Raw genomic sequence first — 23,120 nt, 5'->3', positions numbered from 1 at the left:
TTTTTTCAATTACTTTTAAGGCTACATGTTGATAATCCATAATCTCATTGGTAGAAGGATTATTTTCAAATGTGTCATCTGATGTTGCATTTTAACATCACATTTATGAATTATGAGCTGTTATGAATACTACTAATCAAAAATTAAGGGTCAGTAGAATATATTTTTTTAAAAGAACAATATCAAAGTGACAGTAAAGACTAAATATCTTTCTAAAATGTCTATCAAAGAATCCAAAAAATATATATATATTTCATAAATTGCTTTTGTTCATTCAATGATGGCAGGATTATTTTACATCTTTTACCATCTTGACTGACATTTTCACATTCCAAATGAATGTCAAGGTAAAAATACATTTCAGGGTAATTACTTGCAGTTATGAATTTCAATAACCTCCACATGTATTTAGCAGCTCTGAAGAAAACACACTGTACACAGCCAAACCAAACCTTTGTTTAAAATCACTTTTATTTCAAGATTTTTAAACTCATACAGATCGTAAGGCATCTGCACAAAGAACAGTTTCTGCAGAGGTTTAAAAAAATCACTTCCCTCGGATGGTGGACGGGTTTCAAACAAGGTTTGATATAGACGTTTTTTTTTTTTTTTTGGTATTTTCCCTCCCCCCCTTTCTTATTTGTTCATTTCTCAATAATCTTAAATTACAGCTATTATATAATTTCATACTCTTGATTTCTTACAGCAGTCAGACAAAGTGAGAGCGATGACAGAGGAAAAAAGTGTTTAAAATCCATTAAATATGTACATAGAGGCTTCACATCACACACACACACACATGGCAGGCTAAACAGTACTATGGGGGGAGCAGAGCACATCCACGTCATGTGTTGATGCATCTATTTACAGGTCCCTAAACTTACTACACGATGACACTAGGTTCTCTCTTACGGGGAGGCGTCGGAGGAGGAGAATCAGGGGGTCTTGTTTTATTTAACCTTTGAATTTCATTTCCAGTGGGGCGTTATGGATAAAAGGGTGCTATCAATGAATCATGAGAAATAAGCCCTAAAACCTTCACACACTTATCCAACCCTGACCCATCCATTACGCAGGGCCGGCGAAGGTCTGCATGCGTCAAACTACACTAACCCAGGACGAGTTTTGAACTCGACCCTAGGTGCGCTCGATACGTAAAGGCCCTGATTAAGCTCACAGGACGCCACACAGGGGACGAGGTGTACGTGATATGGACGTGATAAACGTGAGAAGGGACGGGGTTTGAGTGAGAGGAACTGACATCGTGCGTCTCCAGTGAATGGTCCGGGCTACTTGGACACTTTGACCCGGAAGGTGACGCGGCCCATGAACTTGTCGCGCTCGTCGCTGTTGATGAGGTCCGATCCCTCCACCTTGCACTCGATGGCGAGCTCGGAGTTGTAATCGTCCTCAGCTAGCAGGAGCTTCACGGCTACAACGGGCTGGACGTAGTTTGCCTGGGGAGAGAAGAGAAAACGCAAGAGAAATTAGAATTAAATATGAACAGGTCCTATATTATGACTTTTGGTTCTAGACATAACCTGTATAGCATCATGTAAAGACAATACTCCTTTGCATTAAAGGGTTAGTTCACCCAAAAATTAAATTGATGTCATTGTCTTCTTTTCCGCATTTGTTTTCAATCCTCAAATAAATATTCAAACGGTTATGAATCAGCGTATTGATTCATGATTCGGATCGCGTGTCGAACTGCTGAAATCACGTGACATTGGCGATCCGAATCATGAATCAATAGACCGATTCATAACTGTTCAAATCTTTATTTGAGGTTTGAAAACAAACACAGAGGAGAAGACAATGCTGAATAAAGTCATAGTTTTTGTTATTTTTGACCAAAATGTATTTTGATGCTTCAAGAGATTCTAAATAACCGACTGATGTCTCATATGAACTACTTTGAGGATGTTTTTATTCCCTTTCTGGACATGGACAGTATAGTGTGCATACACTTAGATACGCTCTCGGACTAAATATAAAATATCTTAAACTGTGTTCTGAAGATGAACGGAGGTCTTAAGGGTGTGGACCGACATTAGGGTGAGTCATTGATGACATCAATTTCATTTTTGGGTGAACTAACCCTTTAAAGTTGATACTATTGCATATCTTGGTGTATGGCTTGATTGTGAACTTCCTTTTAAATTACAAAATAAATAATTTTTTTAAGCAGTCAACTTTGGAATTAGTATTTTACATCAATCTCTTTGAAATTAGTTTTTCATACAGTGTTCGTTAGAAACTTGCTTCTGAACTGATATTTATAATAGACTTTGCAGCTTTGTTTTGGGATGTATGATGCACTCTAATGGTCATCTCTGCATGTACGACGACATTGGCTTCAATTTATATTTAAATGTATTTATTTTAGTGCTGTCAAACTATTAATCGCATCCGAAATACAAGTTTGTATAATATATGTGTTCACTGTGTATAATTTAATACAGACGCATGAACGTATACATTTAAGAACAAATGACTATACACACACACACACACAAATACTTTTTACATTTATATACACGCATGTGTGTGTATTCAAATATACGTAATAATTTATCATTTATTTTGGATGCGCTTCATTGGATTCATCTTTTTACGGTCCTAATTAATTTATTCGTCTGTTATCTAAAACAAAACGTTGAACCTTTTTGCACCTAGAGTATTTCTTATTGACTCTTCTGGTAATTTGGTGGTGTAATATTTTCAGTAGTGTTTGCTGATGTACTGATAATTGTATTTTTGTTTTGTTTCTGTTAATACGTTGTATGTTAGGACCCCCTCCAAAACAAGATGGTACATCTCAAGGGGTTAATCCTAATAAATAAACAAATACAAAAATGTTGTCTGATACATGTGTAAAACTGGTTTATTTGGGTTTATTTAAATTAGCCCTGACTTTATCCTCTCTCATTAACGGCACAATCAGATAATACCAACCAATAACATTAATTTTTTATTTTAATTATTTATTTTATATAATTGTCATAGACATAGAAAATAAATGATATTACACTTTAAAATATAAACACTTTTAAAATATTAATTTTATATTATAGATTATATATTTTCTATATATCAAATATTCAAAGAATACATTTTTAAATAGTATCTAAAGTAACTAAAAATTAGAATAATAAAAATTAAGAAGAAAAATTAGAATATATATATATATATATATATATATATATATAAAATTAGAAGAAATATATATACATACATATTTGCATATATGAAATACACTTATATTTAAATAAATATACACACATTTCTATAGATATAGTAGACACATTTATTTTAAAATATTCTTGTGTTTAATACATAAAAATAAGCCCTTATTTTTTATTTTTTTACATCTTCCATTAATGGTGCAATCAGACCAATACAATTAAAGAAAAACATGAAAAATAAATTATATTAAATATTTGCTAAGTCTATATTTTCATATATATTACACTTTAAAATATATATTTTATGAACAATTCATTATATATTTTTTTTACGTAAATTATATTCTAATATAAATATGACATACATTTATAAATTGTTGGTACCCCTGGTAAATGTGATCAAATATGGCGGTAAAAAATAATCTGCATTGTTTATCCTTTAGATCTTTAAAAAAAAACACAAAAAAACACACAAAAATCCAACCTTTCATATAAGTAAAAGAATTGAAAATGGGGGGTAAATCACATTATGAAATAAATTATTTTCTTTAAAACACATTGGCCACAACTGTTGGTACCCCTAGAATTTTAAATGGGTAAAATATCTCTGAAGTAAATTTACATTAATATTTAATTTTTTTAGCACACCAGAGTGACAAGGAACATGAGATTGTCCAGCTATGATGTCTTGTTTCACAGGAGTATAAATATAAGGAGGCATAAAAGCCAAATTCCCTTTATCATTTATCACAATGAGTGAAACCAAAGAATATTGTTCTGATGTGCAGCAAAAGATTGTTGAGCTTCACAAAATAGAAAGAGGCTGTGGGAAAATAGCTAAAGCACTGAAAATCCCCATTTCCACCATCAGGGCAATAATTAAGAAGCACTTTGAAATTAAATTCTGATATGTTTTAGCTTTACCTCATGGGCATCCGAGATGTAGGAGTATTTGTTTCCCCAGTAGTTTCAATTTTTATCATTTTAGGTCAAACCGTTCTTGTCTGTGCCTCACATAATGTAGGTCTATGGTCACCACCTCAAAGAGCATACACAGAGAAATCCAAATTAAACATTCCCCCATCGTAAGTACACACTGATGGCCTAAGACACGAAACGAGCGGTTTGTGTGAGAAAATGAACAGTATTTATATCGTTTTTACCTCTTGTACACCACTACGTCCGACTGATCCGAGGGCGCGCGTGCGTTTCCTGTGGTGTACAAGAGGTAAAAACGATATAAATACTGTTTGTTTTCTCACACAAACCGCTCGTGTCGTGTCTTAGGCCATCAGTGTGTACTTCCGATGGGGGAATGTTTAATTTGGATTTCTCTGTGTATGCTCTTTGAGGTGGTGACCATAGACCTGCATTATGTGAGGCACAGATAAGAACGGTTTGACCTAAAATGATCAAAATTGAAACTACTGGGGAAAAATACTCCTGCATCTCAGATGCCCATGAGGTAAGCTAAAACATATCAGAATTTAATATTAAAGTGAACTATCCCTTTAACTAAAAATGTTACAAATCTGCCTGAAAGAGGACGTGTGTGTATATTGTCCTAATGCACGGTGAGGAGGAACATTTGAGTGTACAAAGACTCTCCAAGGATCACAGATGGAGAATCACAAAGGTTAGTTGAGTCTTGGGGTCAGAAAGCCTAAAAAAACAACTCAAACAACTCCTACATCACCACATGATGTTTGGGAGGGTTTCAAGAAAAATCCTCCTCGCTCATCCAGAAACAAACTCCAGCAGATTCAGTTGTCGGACACGACTGGAAAGTCAAAAGGGACCTGGTTCCCTTTCAAAGCTTTCTGGCAGCAAGTCTACCAGATGGGTTTAATGCAAACAGGGATAAAAAGTACCCCATGCCCACGGCTAAAAATACCACTGGATCTTTAATGTTGTGGGCCTATTTTTTTGCTGGAGGTCCTGGACATCCTGATCAGAAACATGGTATCATGGATTCTAGCAAATACCAAAAGATACAAAATCAAAACCTGATGGATTCTGCTAGAAATCTTATAATGGGCCGTGATTGGATCTCCCATCAGGACAACGATCCAAAACAAACATCAAAATCAACACACAAATGTGTCACTGAGCACAGAATGAAGCTTCTGCCATGACCGTCCCAGTTTCCTGACCTGAACCCTGTAGAAGATGAGTGATGAACTGAAGAGAAGAAGCACCAGCATATATCTGGGAATCTGAAGGATCTGGAGAGATTCACTATGGAGGAATGGTTTCTGATCTCTGGTCAGGTGTTCTCCAAACTCATCAGGTATTATAGAAGAAGACTCAGAGCTGTTATCTTGGGAAAAGGAGGTTTCAGTATTTAATAAAAGGGTACCAACAATTGTGGCCAACGTGTTTTGGAGAAAAACATTTATTTCATAATGTGATTAACCCCCCATTTTCAGTTCTTTTACTTTAATGAAAGGTTAGATTTTTGTGAATATTTTAATAAAAAAATCAAAAGGATAAACAGTGCAGTTTTATTTTTTACAGCCATATTTGATCATATTTACCTGGGGTACCAACAATTTTGACCATGACGGCATATATATATACACATATACATATTTTTTCAGTAACAGTTTACATTAAGGTTCATTAGTTAACATGAAACAGCACTTCTACAGTGTTTATTAATCTTTGTTAAATGTTAATGTCAGCATTTCCTAATACTGTAACATTAGTTAATACACTGTGAACTAACATGAAAAAACGATGAACAGCTGGATTTTTATTATCTAACATTAAGAAAGATTCCTAAATACAGTAACAAATGTATTGCTCATTGTTATTTAATACATTGTTTAATAAATGAACCATATTGTAAAGTGTTATATTTTCATAATCATAAATATAGATAAATTATACATATTTATTCTCACAATGGTCACCAATATATTGTGCATCTCAACAATAAAACATTGTGATCTTGCTGCACTGTACTCACATGCAATTTCTTGCCATAATAGGGGTAGTAACTCTTGTCGAGCTTGCCCTCGGTGGGGAAATACTGCATCTGCAGAGGAGTCTCTCTCTGGATCAGGACAGAGCACAACAAAGGGTGAGACCATCACACTTCATGGACAATATGTGTCATGTGACTCATGTGCCGTTGCCAGTAGCAACAGACTGCCCTCACATCATTCAAACGAATGACACAAAGAAAAATAACACCCTCTTTAGATGCACAAAGACATCCAATATTTCAATAAAACACAAAAAGGGGGGACATTTCTGATCGTCATCCAATACAGACAGGATTTTGCATCATGTACTGTATATGAACGCATGAACCCATGACTCTCTGCTCGCAGTCCATCACAGTCTATATCCAGCAGCAGCAGGAAGCAACACACACTTTTCAGGAACGCCTACAAGGTTCCTTCAGGAACCGGTTCATCTTTCATTAAGTGAACCGAATGAGATGGTTTGCTGGAAGCCGGAAGCTTTTGAAATGGCTGTGTATCTAGAGAAAGGTCAAAGTGATGCATGCTTGCAGACAGCGTGGTCCAAAACAAAAACATACTAAAAATACCAAAAGAAGTCAGTCATAAAAGCATCAATAGACTACAGACCATGATTCATGAGTTAATAATCAAATTCAAATAAAGAATGTAATTATTAAGAATCAGCGTAGAAAAGCTCAAGAAGTGCAGCGTTTCATTCGGCGCTTTCACACAAACAGCTTTTGCGCTAAACATACGCCATCCATTCAGCAGTTTCGCCAACTTAGTAATCAAAATCAAACTAGCAATACGCTCGGGTTCAATTCAGCCCGAGAACGGTTTTATGAGTGATTTACACACAAAAAAACCCCACTTTGCCCTTGTTCAATACAACAATTTATGTAAGAATAATCGGTTTACAATTTATGAATGACTACTATTATGCATTCACTATGTTTTTCACGATAGCCAAAACAAAATCTGTTTTAAATGTCATTTTGATGCTAAGGTTGGTTTAAAAAAAGTGTAAAAAAACCAAACACTGTCGCTTATCAGATGTGGTATCATCACTGGAAAATTGAATACGAAAAACGCAATCGGTTGTGTGAAAGTCCCACTGAAACATTGCAATGACTCTATTAGAGGAAGTTTGTTTAGTAAGAAATGGCAAGATTAAAACAGCAGGATCCATCAGCATAATTTGCAAAGGACACAGCGTTCCTACGGAGCAGAAAGCGCTTCCTCGTGTCCGCTGTATACCTTCAAGGGTCACACGGGCGAGCGCTCTCAGAGAAGTCACGAGGTGCAGGAATGGCTACATGATAAGGGCAGTAAAGAAGTTCTCATGGGACAAGCGAAAAGCAGTGCAGGTCTGATAGGGACGTCTCACATCTGCAGCATGGAACTACTTGAAGGAAGCAAACAAGTGTCTGAAAGGGGTCCAACGTTGCATAACTGGTGCCTGATATCGGTTAGATGTTTGTGGACGTGTTCGTAAGAATTCGTAAGAGGTTTCTGAGGTCAAAAGGCAATGTTTTGCAAGAAAAAAAATATATTACTATGTCAATAAAATCAATTGGAATACCTTAAAAGACCATGAATTTGACCCATACACATTTCACGTATGCGTGTCAGATTCCCAATATCAATGGGCCATGTTTACACCTGATATGTGGATCCTAAAATAAGTGCCAAGTAAGCACTAAACATGAATGTGGCCTGAACAGCCCTAAAGAGCCATCATGTTTACAAGGTACAAGGTTTTTACAATGAGTATTGATGAACAGACATTTTTTTTTTTTTTTTGAACATGATTTTGCCTGGTTCATGACATCAAATCTTTAGATATTTTGAGTTTGTGAGCACTTAGTATCAAGTAAACAGGATCTAGTCAGTGTAAAACTGTTTGTTCATTTACATGTTGTCTGTTGATCTCTTTTCTAATTTAAGTGGGCTCTTTTTGACCAGGGTACGATGTAAAGTAAAGCAGACCGTATGCTCATTGCATAGCCATACCTTGAACTCCTGAAGGATCACCTTTCTGTAGAGTTGATCTCAAGCTCCAATAAACATCCCTGAACCATCTAATCAAGGGCTTCAGGATTAAAGATGTTCTGACACCATTTTTCCCTTCCCGACACCGATTGCGATACCTGGGTGTGCATCTGAATATACAGCTGTATACACTACTAGTCCTGTATAAATTGCTAGAATTTTTATTTATTTATGGTGTGCTTTAGACTTAAAACATGAACAAATACATAAAGTGAACTACTGTATTTATTACAGTATTTTTATTATCTGACATGCATTTGACAGTAATATTATTTATTTTCCTTAAGAGAAAAATAACTTTAAATGCAGCCACAAATCTAACACCGCAAACGGAAAAAAGGTATTTTGTTTTACAATATAACTGTATAAAAACCAGTGCAACAAATAAATCTAGGAATATAAAACATAATATATTAATCAGAAAATCTCTAAACAAAACAAGTGGAAAATAAGCAACCATCTAGGCATAATCATTTTTATTAGTTGAGAAGTATTATTACTACATAGAAACGTAGCTAAATCTACTGTAGGCTACAACAGTAACCTAATATATTCGGTCAATTTCTTCACGTTAAACCAAACTTTTATTTTGAAGGGGTGCCGTGAAGACCTTTGAGTGTCTGTGTTCATGATATGACAGTTTTCTGAAATGAAACGGTAAGTTCGCATGCAGTGGAGGTTTATGCGTCCGTGTCCTCATATAGTGACATGACGGAGACTACAAAGACAGCGAGCGTCACGCACGTGCCAGCGCATCCACGCAGAACATGCAGGAGTAATATTTAAATAGTATTTTGCAGTTTAATATTCACAGATACCAGAGGTGGACAAACTACACAACTTCATTACTTGAGTAAATGTAACAGTACTACTGATGAAATATTACTCCGTTACAAGTGAAAGTTGTAAATTACTGATTTTTACTTGAGTAAAATTACAGAAGTAATTGATTTCAAAAGTACTTAAGTATCAAAAGTAAATTTACTTTATGTCAACGCATTATTTTATTATTGTTGTACAAATGCACATAATGCCATCATGGTTTCAGCCAGTCAGTGATGCTCCATACGACTAAAACTCATTTAAATACATGTATATAAGTTACAAAGCCCTTTACAAAGCTGCTGTCACTTTAAGGCCGAATGCACGGATCCAATACACTGATACACACCTGATATTCTCCCAACTGTTTACCTTCGCTTAAGACCTAATCAACTTTATTTATGTGAATACTCAACAAACTGAACATTTTGACATCCGTCGTCTTCCATTTTGCTATAAACTATAAATCGTTGTTCAAAATGATTTCTTAGGATTTTTAATTTCACGAGACCCTACAAGAGTGATTTCTAAAAGGCTTTCTGCAAAAACCCAAACACCTTTTAAAGAAGAAAAATCATCCTCTGACTTCCAAAGAAGTCACAGAAACGACTTTCGACTTTGAAAGAAATGTAGTGGAGTAAAAAGTACAATAATTGTCTTTCAAATGTAGTGAAGTTAAAGTAATATGTTTCCAGAAAAAATTATACTGACGTAAAGTACAGATGCTCAAAAAGTGTACTTAGTACTTAGTACTGTACAAAAAGTACAGTATTATAAGTACTAAGTACAGAGTAATGTACTTAGTTACTGTCCACCTCTGACAGACACTAATATATTTAGCTACAGTCTGTAGCCCTGGGCTTAGATAAACACGGAAGCGACTGAACGCAGCTGCGGGCACCAAATATACTCTGGAGTTGGTACTACAGAAATGCAGTTTTTGTACCGAATTTCCAATACGAAATACTGCTAAACAGCAGACATACTGCTAACGCGTTTTCATCTCTTCTTCGCTTTGTGTTTGCAATGCATTCTAAACAGCGAAGTAAAAACGGGCAGCGGTTAGGCAAAGCTAGCGGTCATAATAGGTCTTTTCTGGTATTATGGTATCGGATCGATTATTTCTGAAGTACTCGCCCATACCGATGCCAGAATTTGTTGTGGTATCAACCATCCGGCAAGGTGTGCTGGAGCTGAACTCTGCAGGAAAGCGGCCCTCCAGGAGCATGATTGGTGTGGCTACACAAGACCTAACTAGGGTGACCACCTGTCCCGAAACTGGGAGCTTTATCCCACAAGATGTAATCAGTGTTGTGCATTTCATTATGTCTGTATTATTTTTTTCTTCCCTGAAATTACAACACCACAATAAGAAATATAATTAACAAAAATGTGATTGCCATTTACAAGTCCATTTGCACAGCTGTCATGTAATTAGAGCGGGAAAATAACCAACCAAAGCATCTGTAGAGAGGGATCTCCCCGCTGATGACGACTGCGTGGATGAAGCGAAGGAACCATGTCGACCTCATCAAGTCATTAAATATAGCTACACCAGCCAGGACAACAAAAACATACAAGTTTAAGATGCACCGAATCCGTAAAACAGAGGCAGAATAATAAAAGCTCAGAGATGGTGTTTCGCGCAGGTCTCTCTCGTTAGCTCTCGTAGGCGCGTCCTGCTTCATACCACCGTAACGTTAATAAAATGTTAATACATTCGCTCATTCATGGACATGATTTCTGCCTGAGTCCCTCGGATTTATTTCCATCGGCTGTGGAGGTGAAGAGCCAAGACTACAATTCCCATGACTCCACGCTCATTCACGGTGTCATCAAGCTACGCCTGTTTTGAATGGGCGCCCTCTAGAGGCAAAAAGTACATCCTGTGCCTTTAAGAAAATTTATTTTAGTATAAAATAGAATTTTTACCTATACTAGCCTGTTATTCGGGTCATTACATTTAGTAGACTGTAATTTACTCTACTGGACCTATTCACTGCATTACTCGAATCTTGGCAAATTGAGTGGCAGTCACTAGAGCCAGACACAATTACCAAAGCGTATTGACAATTTAAAGCTATAATGTGTAACTTTTTTAGCTTATTCTTAGCTAAAAACACTTAGTTCTATCAAAAATAGATGTGCTCATTAATGTATATTTACTTCTTTCAAGTAATAAAGTATTCTCGTACGTTTATAATATGCCATTGAAAATACATACGGGTGAGGGTTCGGATGGCGGTCGCCATGTTGCTCCTCCATCTTGAAAGTACATTAGCCAAAGAGGGACATACCCGTAAATTCAAGCTTCGCCTTTTGCGTTTTAACACTCGATGGCACTCATGGAGGAGGTCGAACTGGAAACCATGTTAATCTTGGACTAAATCGGCCACCGTAGGAGTTAAAACGAAATCAGAATTGAGAGGAACAGAAACTAATGTTCACTGGATGGTCATATACCTTTACACCGCTAGATGGGGGGAAATATCACACAGTGTAGCTTTAAAGCGTTATCATCGCGTTATATACATAGCATAACAGTAGCAAATTTCTCTCACACACTAGTGTCCCGTTTTGTCCTGCAAAAACACATGTAATGTCCTGCAGAAATTGCATTATTTGGGCATTATTGCATAATTTACCTTTATTCTACACCGCTCTGTCCCTCCTCGGTTTCCTGGTTCTATAAAGCCAGTCCCTCAAAAATACGCAATGGACTCTGATTGGTTAGCTGGCCCAGCTGTTGTTCTGATTCGCTAACCGCCTAGTTTACGTGTTTGATGATCGGCAAATTATCACGGGCTGTGGGCGGGGCACATGTCTGTGAGCAATCTCTATTGTAGCTGCTGATTTCAGCGAGTCTGGAGGAAAAGGCTGTAGTTCACAACCGGCCGTTTGCTGTAGTCCTTAGTCCAAAAGCAAATATCTCCCTTTACTTTAAACTTTGAACATTGTAACTTTGCAGATGTTGTTTATGCTCAAACGGCAACATTACACACTAGCTAAAGTTAGAAAAGTGAAATCGTGTTTTACCACCCCTTTAAAGCATTCTGCAATGTTAATGCAAGATGTATACGGAAGTCTTAAATGATTTGAATTAGATGTTAATATCAGGAGTAAACAGGCCTTAGTATTGCCTATGGTGTGAGAGGACCCACCGCTATTGTTGTTTTACCAAGGCACTATGCGTTGCACTCTCAATGGCTGGGGATCTGAAGGTATACATACTTTCTAGAATGAGGGCAGTTAAAAGCACCATAGACAAAGCAGTACAGGAGAGAGGCAGCAAAGAGATGGAAAAGGCCCGGGGCGAGGACCCTGGGGAAACAATGGGGGACATCTTACCCACCATTAATACTGCTGGCCCTATAGGCAGCGTGGAGAAAGACCAGATACAAACAGATGTGTGAAAACGCAAGATGGAAACAAGCACATTAATTCAGACTTGCACCACCATGGTCACTTTGATACTGCCAAGTAAAACATGCTCCTGTGTCAGCTTGTTTTGTTGATCATGGAACAACATTCCCGTCCGAAAGCCTTATCTATATCCCTACCCATAAGTTATCCCAAAAATCATAGCGTAATGATCAGTGAATAACACTGATGTAGAAGCACCGGACCATGGGTGAAAGCTTAAACTTGACATACACTATAAACTCGTCCCTCAAAATGGATTGGTTGATTGGAATGTTGTTCCAGGATTTACAAAGATGTGGATGCAGGAACATGTTGGACTTGGTGAAATCAACATTGTACACACTTAAGCTATACAGTGTGAGATGTGGGATTTACCTTGGCCACGCAGTTGATATGTGGGTCTCCTCGTGGCCTAAGCCCAATAACCTGCAAAGGATAAGGAATATATACACTGAACAAACATCCTTAGATAATGATCCGACAAATTCCACAACAGCATAACGTTTCAGTTGATGAACAATCCTTCAAAAGATGAAGTGTTGAATTTCTGAAAACACAATGAAGGCCTATTTGGAAGTTTTTATCCTTGCATGAGCACCATGGCTCAATTTGTCTGGAGAAAGTATGCTAACAGCTAGCTTGCGGTTTCAAGAGTAGGTGCCTTTCACTGGGGAGAGCGTAAAAACATCTGACTCACTCGATTCATCTTGACTAGGATGCATGGCTGGCCCTCCGAATAACCAAAAGTGCTATCAGCCAATCCAGAACACTGTCGTAGCAAACTTCTCTTGAACTGGCAGGCCTTCTTTTCCTCAACATCATCTTGCTCATAGTACTCCCCCTCGGGACAGAGCTCGTTCGCATCCTGCAGGGAGTCATTGTATTCTGAAGTAACAAAAGAGAGAGAACAGATAGTGAGATAAAGGTGCTGAGCTGAAAATCATCACCAGTAGTTTGTGACAACTGAGTGGTTGGGAAATGTTGTACTTGTCTACAAGTGTGGCCATTTTGGAAGTCGTTAAATTCTACAAATAAGAAAGCTTAAAAAGACCCCAAAAATGCTTTGAGAATGTGAAGTTACTGCTCTTTAAATTGATACTAGTTTAAGTTTCAAATCAAGGTCAGAACTGGGACATTTCTACTCGAGATCGACACCAATAGGCGGGGAAAAAAAATCACAGTTGTCTGCTAGCACCCAGTAGGTACTACATCCTATGAGGAAAAAAAACTTTACATTCTATATGTTAATGAAATCTACATCCGCCATGTTGACTTTGTCAAATAACCTACAGCGTCCGTTTCTCTGCATTTCACAACTCCTCTCCCATGGCCTTACGGGATAGGTTAAAGAGTTAGTTCACCCAAAAATGAAATTGATGTCATTAATGACTCCCCCTAATGTCGTTCCACACCCGTAAGGACTACTCTGATGATGTTTTTATTCCCTTTCTGGACATGGACAGTATAGTGTGCATACACTTAGATACGCTCTCAGACTAAATATAAAATATCTTAAACTGTGTTCTGAAGATGAACGGAGGTCTTACGGGTGTGGAACGACATTAGGGCGAGTCATTAATGACATCAATTTCATTTTTGGGTGAACTAACCCTTTAAGTGTCCATCAGATGCACAGTTCACAAACTCTCCTGAAGTAGGTGGTCACCACGGAAATTTTGCCTACTGTTTTATGAATACTAGGGCTGGGATAAACGAATATTTTTTAAAACGATTAATCTAGCGATTATTTTTTCGATGCATCGATTAATCTAACGATTCATTTTTCCTGTCCGATTTGCTTTCGTTTCGATTATCTCCCCATTATCTCCGCAATTTATACATGTTGATTTAATTATCGAATGAAAAAAACAAATTCCTTAACATTGCAATATGTTTATTGCTCTTAAAATTCCAAAGTAAAAGACTATACAAGAGCAATGCATTCAATAAAACCTTGAAAACAAAGTACACACACACACACACACACACACACACACACACACACACACACACACACACACACAGACACACACACAAACACAAACAAATAAGTATAAACCAACAACAAAGAAACACAATATACGATTTTTCCCATCGATTAAATGCCCATCGATTAAATATCAACAAGTTGGCCAATCATATCCGGGGACACACTGAAGCGTGCCGTGAGCGTCTCGGCTGCGTGGCGTGTCCGTGTTTGTTTCTGAACATTTTAAATTTAAAACAGCTTATTATGTAGGTAGCCAATGTGCCTGATGCTTTCACTTGATGCAAACGTTTGTTTTTGTGATTAAAATACATTAAATATTACCAAAACATCTGTCTTCCTGTGTGCAGAAACGCAGAAACGCGTGCATGCGTGCCTGTGTTAAGAGCGCTAGTTGCTGCTATGGTTGCTACTACTCTCCGGCGCCGCCATCTTCGTTTTGGGTCTGACGAATCGACGCGCATATTTTGCGTCTGCGTATTTTTTGCGTCGACGTCCCAGCCCTAATCAATACTCAAACATACTACTGTTACCAACATTTAACATACTGTACTTTACCTATTATATAGTAGGGAAGTAGGCATATTTGTTTAAACATCATGTAATGGATGAACTTATTATTTAGTAAATAAAATCAAGGTCATGTTTATCGTTAACCATGTACTTGGCGTTGTGGATTTCCAAAAATATATACTAGTCAGAATTGGGACCTCAAGAGGTGATCTCCACACTTCTCCAAGAAGCAAGCAAGCGAATGGAATGCAGTATCAGACAAACCACTGAACTATAGAGGTGTAATGATATCGTGCCACGATTCGATATATATCACGATGCTGAACTCACGATACGAACCTCGATACATTTTATTTTTATACTGAGATACAGTGCCTTGCGAAAGTATTCGGCCCCCTTGAACTTTGCGACCTTTTGCCACATTTCAGGCTTCAAACATAATGATATAAAACTGTAATTTTTTGTGAAGAATCAACAACAAATTGGACTCAATCATGAAGTGGAATGAAATTTATTGGATATTTCAAACTTTTTTAACAAATCAAAAACTGAAAAATTGGGCGTGCAGAGTGGGGGGTCAGAGATACTGTTGTGGAGAAGTTTAAAGACGGATTTGGATACAAAGGATTCCCCAAGCTTTAAACATCCTAAGGAGCACCGTGCAAGCGATAATATTGAAATGGAAGGAGTATCAGACCATTGCAAATCTACCAAGACCTGGCCATCCCTCTAAACTTTAAGCTCAAACAAGGAGAAGACTGATCAGAGATGCAGCCAAGAGGCCCATGATCACTCTGGATGAACTGCAGAGATCTACAGCTGAGGTGGGAGAGACTGACCAAAGGACAACAATCAGTCATATACTGCACAAATCTGGCCTTTCTGGAAGAGTGGCAAGAAGAAAACCATTTCTTAAAGATATCCATAAAAAGTGTTGTTTAAAGTTTGCCACAAGCCACCTGGGAGACACACCAAACATGTGGAAGAAGGTGCTCTGGTCAGATGAAACCAAAATTGAACTTTTTGGCAACAATGCAACACAGCTCATCACGCTGAACACACCATCCCCACTGTCAAACATGGTGGTGGCAGCATCATGGTTTGGGCCTGCTTTTCTTCAGCAGGGACAGGGAAGATGGTTCAAATTGATGGGATTATGGATGGAGCCAAATACAGGACCATTCTGGAAGAAAACCAGATGGAGTCTGCAAAAGACCTGAGACTGGGACGGAGATTTGTCTTCCAACAAGACAATGATCCAAAACATAAAGCAAAATCTACAATGGAATGGTTAAAAAATAAACATATCCAGGTGTTAGAATGGCCAAGACAAGTCCAGACCTGAATCCAATCGATAATCTGTGGAAAGAACTGAAAACTGCTGTTCACAAACGCTCTCCATCCAACCTCACTGAGCTCGAGCTGTTCTGCAAGGAGGAATGGGCAAAAATTTCAGTCTCTCGATGTGCAAAACTGATAGAGACATACCCCAAGCGTCTTACAGCTGTAATCGCAGCAAAAGGTGGCGCTACAAAGTATTAACTTAAGGGGGCCGAATAATTTTGCGTGCCCAATTTTTCAGTTTTTGATTTGTTAAAAAAGTTTGAAATATCCAAAACATTTAGTTCCACTTCATGATTGAGTCCCAATTGCTGTTGATTCTTCACAAAAAAATACAGTTTCATATCATTATGTTTGAAGCCTGAAATGTGGCAAAAGTTTGCAAAGTTCAAGGGGGCCAAATACTTTCACAAGGCACTGTATATCATTTAACAATATATCGTTACACCCCTGCGGAACTATGATTTGCTATTTGCTAATCAGTTGTAGGTGTAATTAGGGATGGACAAGTGTTTTATACAGCCTGACTTCCCAGAGAAGAAACACTTTAGATGTGTGCATCTGCTAAAACTAACATATAGATGACCTTAAAACGAATGGACTGAAAGCCACAAGACTCCAATTTTAAATTGCATGGGGTCCTTAAATTAGTCACTCATGACTGCTGTATCGGCTCATTAGTGATTCAAGAAAGACTAAGGTCTACGTGCTCTGGTGGTGTGGTGATAGCATACAGCTGAGAACAATTTGTGCAGCTGACAAACAGGCAAATTTAAGTACTTTTAACCACCAGCTGTATTACGAAGGTCAAATTCAAAGCATTCATTAAGATCATTAAAATGATTCTCCATCACTAAAGCATTATTTGAGTCTGTGTATTGAGAGAGGCAAATCAAATAATAAACATTTTCACCTTTTAAGCCACTATCTAATACATAAGGTTTATAATATGGTGGATTTTAAGTCCTCTTATTGTCTTGCAAAATATCTGACCACATTACTTCCTCCTGGCTCCTGTGTAGTGGTTGCTTGTCCCAAATATGACCTTGATGAGCAACAGTGTTACAAAAACACCCGTGTTAGTAAAGATGTGTCATTATTTTATCTCAAATATGGCTGTATGTACTGGCTTGTACTGCAAGTACGTACTTAAAAGAGCGTTGCGACTCCAGGTGCTAAGCATAATGCCGTATTGCTGGGGGAATGCTTCGTTTCAAACATTTGATCCACCCATTGTCTGCCATGCATGGATGCTGTTTGCTGGTTCTGAACAGAGTTGGAGTCTCAAGGCCTCCTCAACTTCACAAGGCTTCTGGCTAAACAGTTTAGTCTTCTCTATGTCAAACTATTTGAAGGTTTCTCCTTGGAACAACAGCTCATGGCCTGGATCTGGGCCTAGTCTAGAGTCTAGTTGTTAGGGAAACTAGACTGGTTTTGCTCTTAGATGGTCTAGGTATTGGTAAGGCCTGATATTGGTCACAGCAGGTCTGGTACTGGCCTGCTTCTTATACACCTTTTCCACCAAGGCAGTGAGTGCTGGTTCGGAGCCAGAGCCTAGTTTTAAATCGGTTCTTTGTTTTTTGACACCCAAAGCACCAGCCCTGAACCAGGAAAAGGGGTTCTTAAGTAGCACCAAAACAGTGCTGGTCTAGAAGTAAGAACCACTTGCGTCAGGGGCTGGGGGCGGGGTTACCCTGAAAAAAAAAAACTTGTGACCGCCATTTTTTAAATAGCAGCTAATCCAGCTAATAGCTGCTCGATTGTAATCTCAGTCTATACAAATTACAGCGAGCTGCACGGATGCATTGGATTCGCTGTGTTTTGATGCCGACGAAGGTTAGCAAAGCTTCCATCAATAGTAAAATCACAAAGTTCGTCGTTGATGGAAGACTTGTTCGAGATGGATTGGTGCCAGCAAACGGTTTTTAGAAGGCTTGTCAGTTGAACTAACTCTGAAAACTCTGAACTAGCACCCGGTTCAGGGGAGGATCTGGTCTTGGCTCCAACTCTGTCTTGTTAACAGTGTTGGGGAAAGTTTCTTTGAAAAGTAATGCATTACAATATCGCGTTACTCCCTTAAAAAGTAACTAATTGAGTGACTGAATGCGTTACGTTACTTTTGCGTTACTTTTTCTCACCTTTGTTTTTTATAACAAAAAAAAATATATATTTTTGTGCAAATGTAAAGGCCTCTTCACACCAAAATTTAAATAATAAGCCTCAGGCCGAGGTAAAAATGCTAATTCACGCATGTACAGTAGAGGGCGCCGCTCAAACAAACCTTTCAGCTGCGCTGCCGTTCTGGATAACGAAAGAATAGGACGCAGGACAAAAAAGTTTAACACTCGTACTTCACCAATGAAAAACTAAAATCTAAAGTCATTTTTGCTTTTGGTTTAACTGATTCATCGAAAGTTAGCAGCAAAACATTGGTCAATCTTCTTCTTCTTCTTCTTTCGGCTGTTCTCTTCAGGGGTCGCTACATAAATGCATAAAAATAGTTGTTTTATTAAATATTGAATTATTTGAGTTTTTGCAGAGTTTAATAATTTGAAACTTTTGCAGTTTTCTGATTTTGCATTTGACTGATTTTATTCATTTTGAAGAGTACTTTATCTTTATTGTGCAAGTGAGATAAATAAATGCTCACATTTGGTCAAGAACTACAATAACCTGTTCACACACAACGGCTTACACTCAATTTTTTTTCAACATGGGGAGAAGAGCTGTCAATGAAATATGAAAAAGTAACTTGCGTTACTTTTAAAAAAAAAAGTAACAGATATTTTTTTGTAAATTTTAAAAGTACTGCGTTACTTTACTAGTTACTTGGAAGAGTAATCTGATTACATAACTCAAGTTACTTGAAATGCGTTACCCCCAACACTGCTCGTAACCCTAACCCTTTATGTAGAACCAAATGCAGAGAGGTAAGGTACTTACGCTGCAGGAACGACTCCAGGTGCTGAACATACATGCCGTACTGCTGGGGAATAGATCGGTTAAATCCAATTTCCAATGACTTCGGCCTGATCATCAGCCCTGAGGAAAAAATATGCCATTCATATATACATGATACAAATTGAATGCAGATTACACACATATGTGTGGCAGATACATCGATTCAGTGTGCATTTTATGACATTTTTAGACTATTGACACATCTTGTTGACAACCATTCTTGTTGGAATCCCTCCCCGTTTTACCTCAATGACCTTTCAAATGCATTTCCCAGTTAATGCCAATTTCTAGCCAACAATTACAAATAACGATATTCACAAAGGCATTTTAGAAGGGAATTTAAGGCCTTTAGTTTTATTAATTTTCACTACGTGGGAACTCAAGACAGATGTCTTAAAATATGTCTGTATAAAAATAAGATCCAGAATAACACTCTTTTAAAATGATGCACTCCTTCAAAAGACATCTGACTGTATGTGTGCTCTTTGGGAACATATATCATGATGATATCAGAATCAGATGATATCACCTCTGGGTTGGCGCTCATTAACACTTGCCTCAAAATCTAGCTTGGAACATACAAAGAACTGATAATTGGAGACACTAAACTGCAACTTGTCTGAAATGATATCCAACTGTGTCTGTACTGAGAACATTCTGTTACTAAAAGATCTCGAGAAAGGTGGGGAGAGCTGAGGGAAGAAAAAAAAAGATCAGTGGGAGGAATAAATTGACACTTGGGGAAGGATGAATGATAGCGAGCGAACGCGAGAGCGAGAGAGAGCGAGAGAGAGCGAGAGAGAGAGAGAGAGAGAGAGAGAGAGTGAGAGAGCGAGAGAGAGAGCGAGAGAGAGAGAGCGATGTGTATCGCCTGCCGGGTTTAACAGCGCTCATAATCGAGCAAGAAGATGGAATCGGAGCACTCTCATCGCAAACACAAGTGTGTGGGGGCTGCACAGTGTACGACTGTGTGTGTGTGTGCGTGTGTGTGTGACTGAATGTGTGAGTGAGTGGGAGTCTAATGGATGATGTGTAACACTGCTGAGACTGGTGTTCTGATTGCAATGGAGGTAATGGTAAAAATAGCACTGAATAAAATCACACCATCTAAACGGCACCTCTAGCGCAAATTCTGCCCAGTTACTCTCAACGTCAAAAAATGTGTATGAGGGTTAAAAAATTTATTTAAAAAACTCTTTTTGGAACGTGTATCTATGAGAGCAGATCAATGTCTTTAAAGTTTTAGAATATGTCATCAATCTATTACATTTTTGGGGGGAGATTTGCTTGGAGTCAATCGTTTTATTTGTGATAAAGCAATGAAGCATGCATTTTTTGGCCATGTTTTCATACAAAGTGAGTATTGGACCTTAAACTAAAGTGTTACCACATATACACTATTAAAGGACAACTCCGGTGAGAAATGAACCTAGGGGTAATTAACAGATGGTTAGCGAGTAGATCGTTCTCTGGGATGCGTTTTAATGAAAATCGAATGTAAAGAGTTTTATCTCTAAAAACAGATTAGCTTATAACACTAGTCTATGGGGCACAGGGTAGACACAGGGTGGTAAAATTAAATCGCTAGTTAATACCACTAACAAGGCTCAAAATAGCCTCACACTAACACAGTAGCATAATGAGAGTCCCTACATGCAAACCGCAGCATTGAGAACTTTGTAAGAGTACAAACAGTTTTTAGAGATAAAACTCTTTACATTCGATTTTCATGAAAACGCATCCCAGAGAACGATCTACTCGCTAACCATCTGTTAATTACCCCTAGGGTCATTTCTCACCGGAGTTGTCCTTTAACTAGTTGCTTATTAGTATGCATATTTCCAGGATATTGGTTGTTTATTAGTACTAGTAATAAAGAACATATTAAAGGGTTAGTTAACCCAAAAATGACAATTCAGATACAAATTCATACAGTTTTGGAACAACTTGAGGGTGAGTAAATGATGACGATTTTCATTTTTGGATGAACTATCCCTTTAAATGTCTTTCTGCATGACCCTATTAACCCTACCCAATACCTAAACTTAACTACCTTAGTAACTATTAATACGCAGTAATTCGGAGTTTGAGGCAAAAGCTATAGTAATGTTGAGAATTGCACCCTAATCTAAAGTGTGACCATATGAACATATAGAGCATACAGTGTGCATATACACACACATATAAAGTCACCATAAAGACAGAAAACAAAAGGAGTGTTGGAAAAAGAATTTGAGGATTTTTTTTAACAAACAAAGCTGTTTCACAGAGATGTGCATTGCAAAATGATCAAATATAGTCTGATTGACCGTAGTGTGATAACAGACAGCTTTGCTTTAAGAGATTAAAATGCAGGTTTATGGGTATGTAGATACAACTTGTTTCTTTGTCATTTATGGTTTAACGCTATCTAGAACGGATTTAGAAGCCCTCTACACCCCCCCCCCCCCCCCAAAAAAAAAAAAAAAAAACACCTCCTCATGTACAACTAACCTGTTATGAAATTTACAGTTATACTAATTTATACTTATAATTAAACAGCAATGTATTGTTTAAAAAAACTAACAAAGATGAACCAGGTCATTTTTTGTGTATTGCAAGGTTCAGAACAGCATACTACAGTACTGCTTATATATCTGCAATATATAGATTAGGGCTGATATTGACACAAATTTCACAATTCAATTTCAATTCATGCTTGAGATTACATTAAATTTGATTACATTTTTATTATTTTGGATATATCAGGTACAGTATATGGCAAAGTTTCAAGGCTATAAAATCGCAGCTAAAGCTGTAAACAGAGAGTCCGTTGGTATAACATTACTGTCATTTTGGAGGCTAAAATTAACTGATTTATATACAAACATGTAAATAAGGAATTTTATTATAATAATAACTTTATAATTACATTCTTATGTTTCTACTACAATTAGTTGTTGTTTTTATTGGATGGGAGGCATGATACAAAGTTCTGTTCATTCATCAACGGAAAATAGCATAGACTAAAACAGTGGTCTTCACTATTTTTTTCATGAGAGCCGCACTGATAGCACAAAATCAATAGGAGAGCCACTTTTATTGCAAAGCAGGGGCGTTTCTAGGATTTTCGTTTTAGGGGAGCTTAGCCCCCAGTGAGGGTAGCCTTTGGAAAAAATGGTAACAGTGTAGTGTCCAAATTGCGCCATTAACTAGTACCTTACAAACATACCCATACGATATTGGCTGTTTATTACTTATAAAGCAAATAATACCCCCTTACTGCATGTTCATACTTTACATGTAATAATTATAATGTTTATAATTACAGAGATCCAAAATGTTAGGGGGGTTCGGGGGGCATTTTCACCCGAGAAAATTTTGATTTCTATGATCTACATATGTGCATTTTAAGATGTTTTGAAGGCCAAAAAATTAGATAACAATTCTGCCCTACAAAGGCAAAAGACCTTAACTCACTGGAGTGTGGAACTGAGAAAAATTACTTTAAAGATTTTTTGTTGTCCAGCCAAATTAGTTATAGGTAGGACACTGGAAATCTGGCATTTAGATGTTTTAGTAATGAAAATGATCTACATACACTTTTTTTTTACTCAAACTTGACTTTTGACCCCTACTTTGAAGTTACTGCACTCTGCCTTTGTATTGTTTGCAAAAAATGAGGAGTCATGCCAAGGCAAAAGGCAGTAACTTCCATATTATCAATATTTGGTTGCTGATCACCATTTACAAAATCATTATAGTAACACCTGTATAAAATCTAATGATCATGGCATTTATTTTGGATGATTTACAATTAATTATAGCCATCTTATTATTACCATAATGTGCTTTGGTTGCATTCTGATGCCATTATTAAGG

General features: G+C 37.5%; 1 protein-coding gene across 1 annotated transcript in view; it reads right to left on the bottom strand.

The window, feature by feature from the left end:
* Positions 1-452: 452 nt before the first annotated feature.
* The window catches only part of atp1b3b (ATPase Na+/K+ transporting subunit beta 3b), a 51,234-nt gene continuing 28,566 nt past the window's right edge, over positions 453-23,120 (bottom strand). The window contains exons 3-7 of the mRNA XM_067450146.1: positions 19,242-19,340; positions 13,155-13,342; positions 12,833-12,883; positions 6,160-6,246; positions 453-1,457 (exon numbers count right to left, since the gene is read on the bottom strand). Of these exons, the coding sequence (XP_067306247.1) occupies positions 1,290-1,457; positions 6,160-6,246; positions 12,833-12,883; positions 13,155-13,342; positions 19,242-19,340 (593 nt within the window). The 3' untranslated portion in view covers positions 453-1,289. The remainder of the gene's footprint in view (positions 1,458-6,159; positions 6,247-12,832; positions 12,884-13,154; positions 13,343-19,241; positions 19,341-23,120) is intronic.

The sequence above is a fragment of the Pseudorasbora parva genome, chromosome 8 (assembly GCF_024679245.1).
Source record: "Pseudorasbora parva isolate DD20220531a chromosome 8, ASM2467924v1, whole genome shotgun sequence".
Taxonomy (NCBI): domain Eukaryota; kingdom Metazoa; phylum Chordata; class Actinopteri; order Cypriniformes; family Gobionidae; genus Pseudorasbora; species Pseudorasbora parva.
The sequence above is the reverse complement of the archived record's forward strand: the minus strand, read 5'-3'. Positions and strand labels throughout refer to the sequence as shown.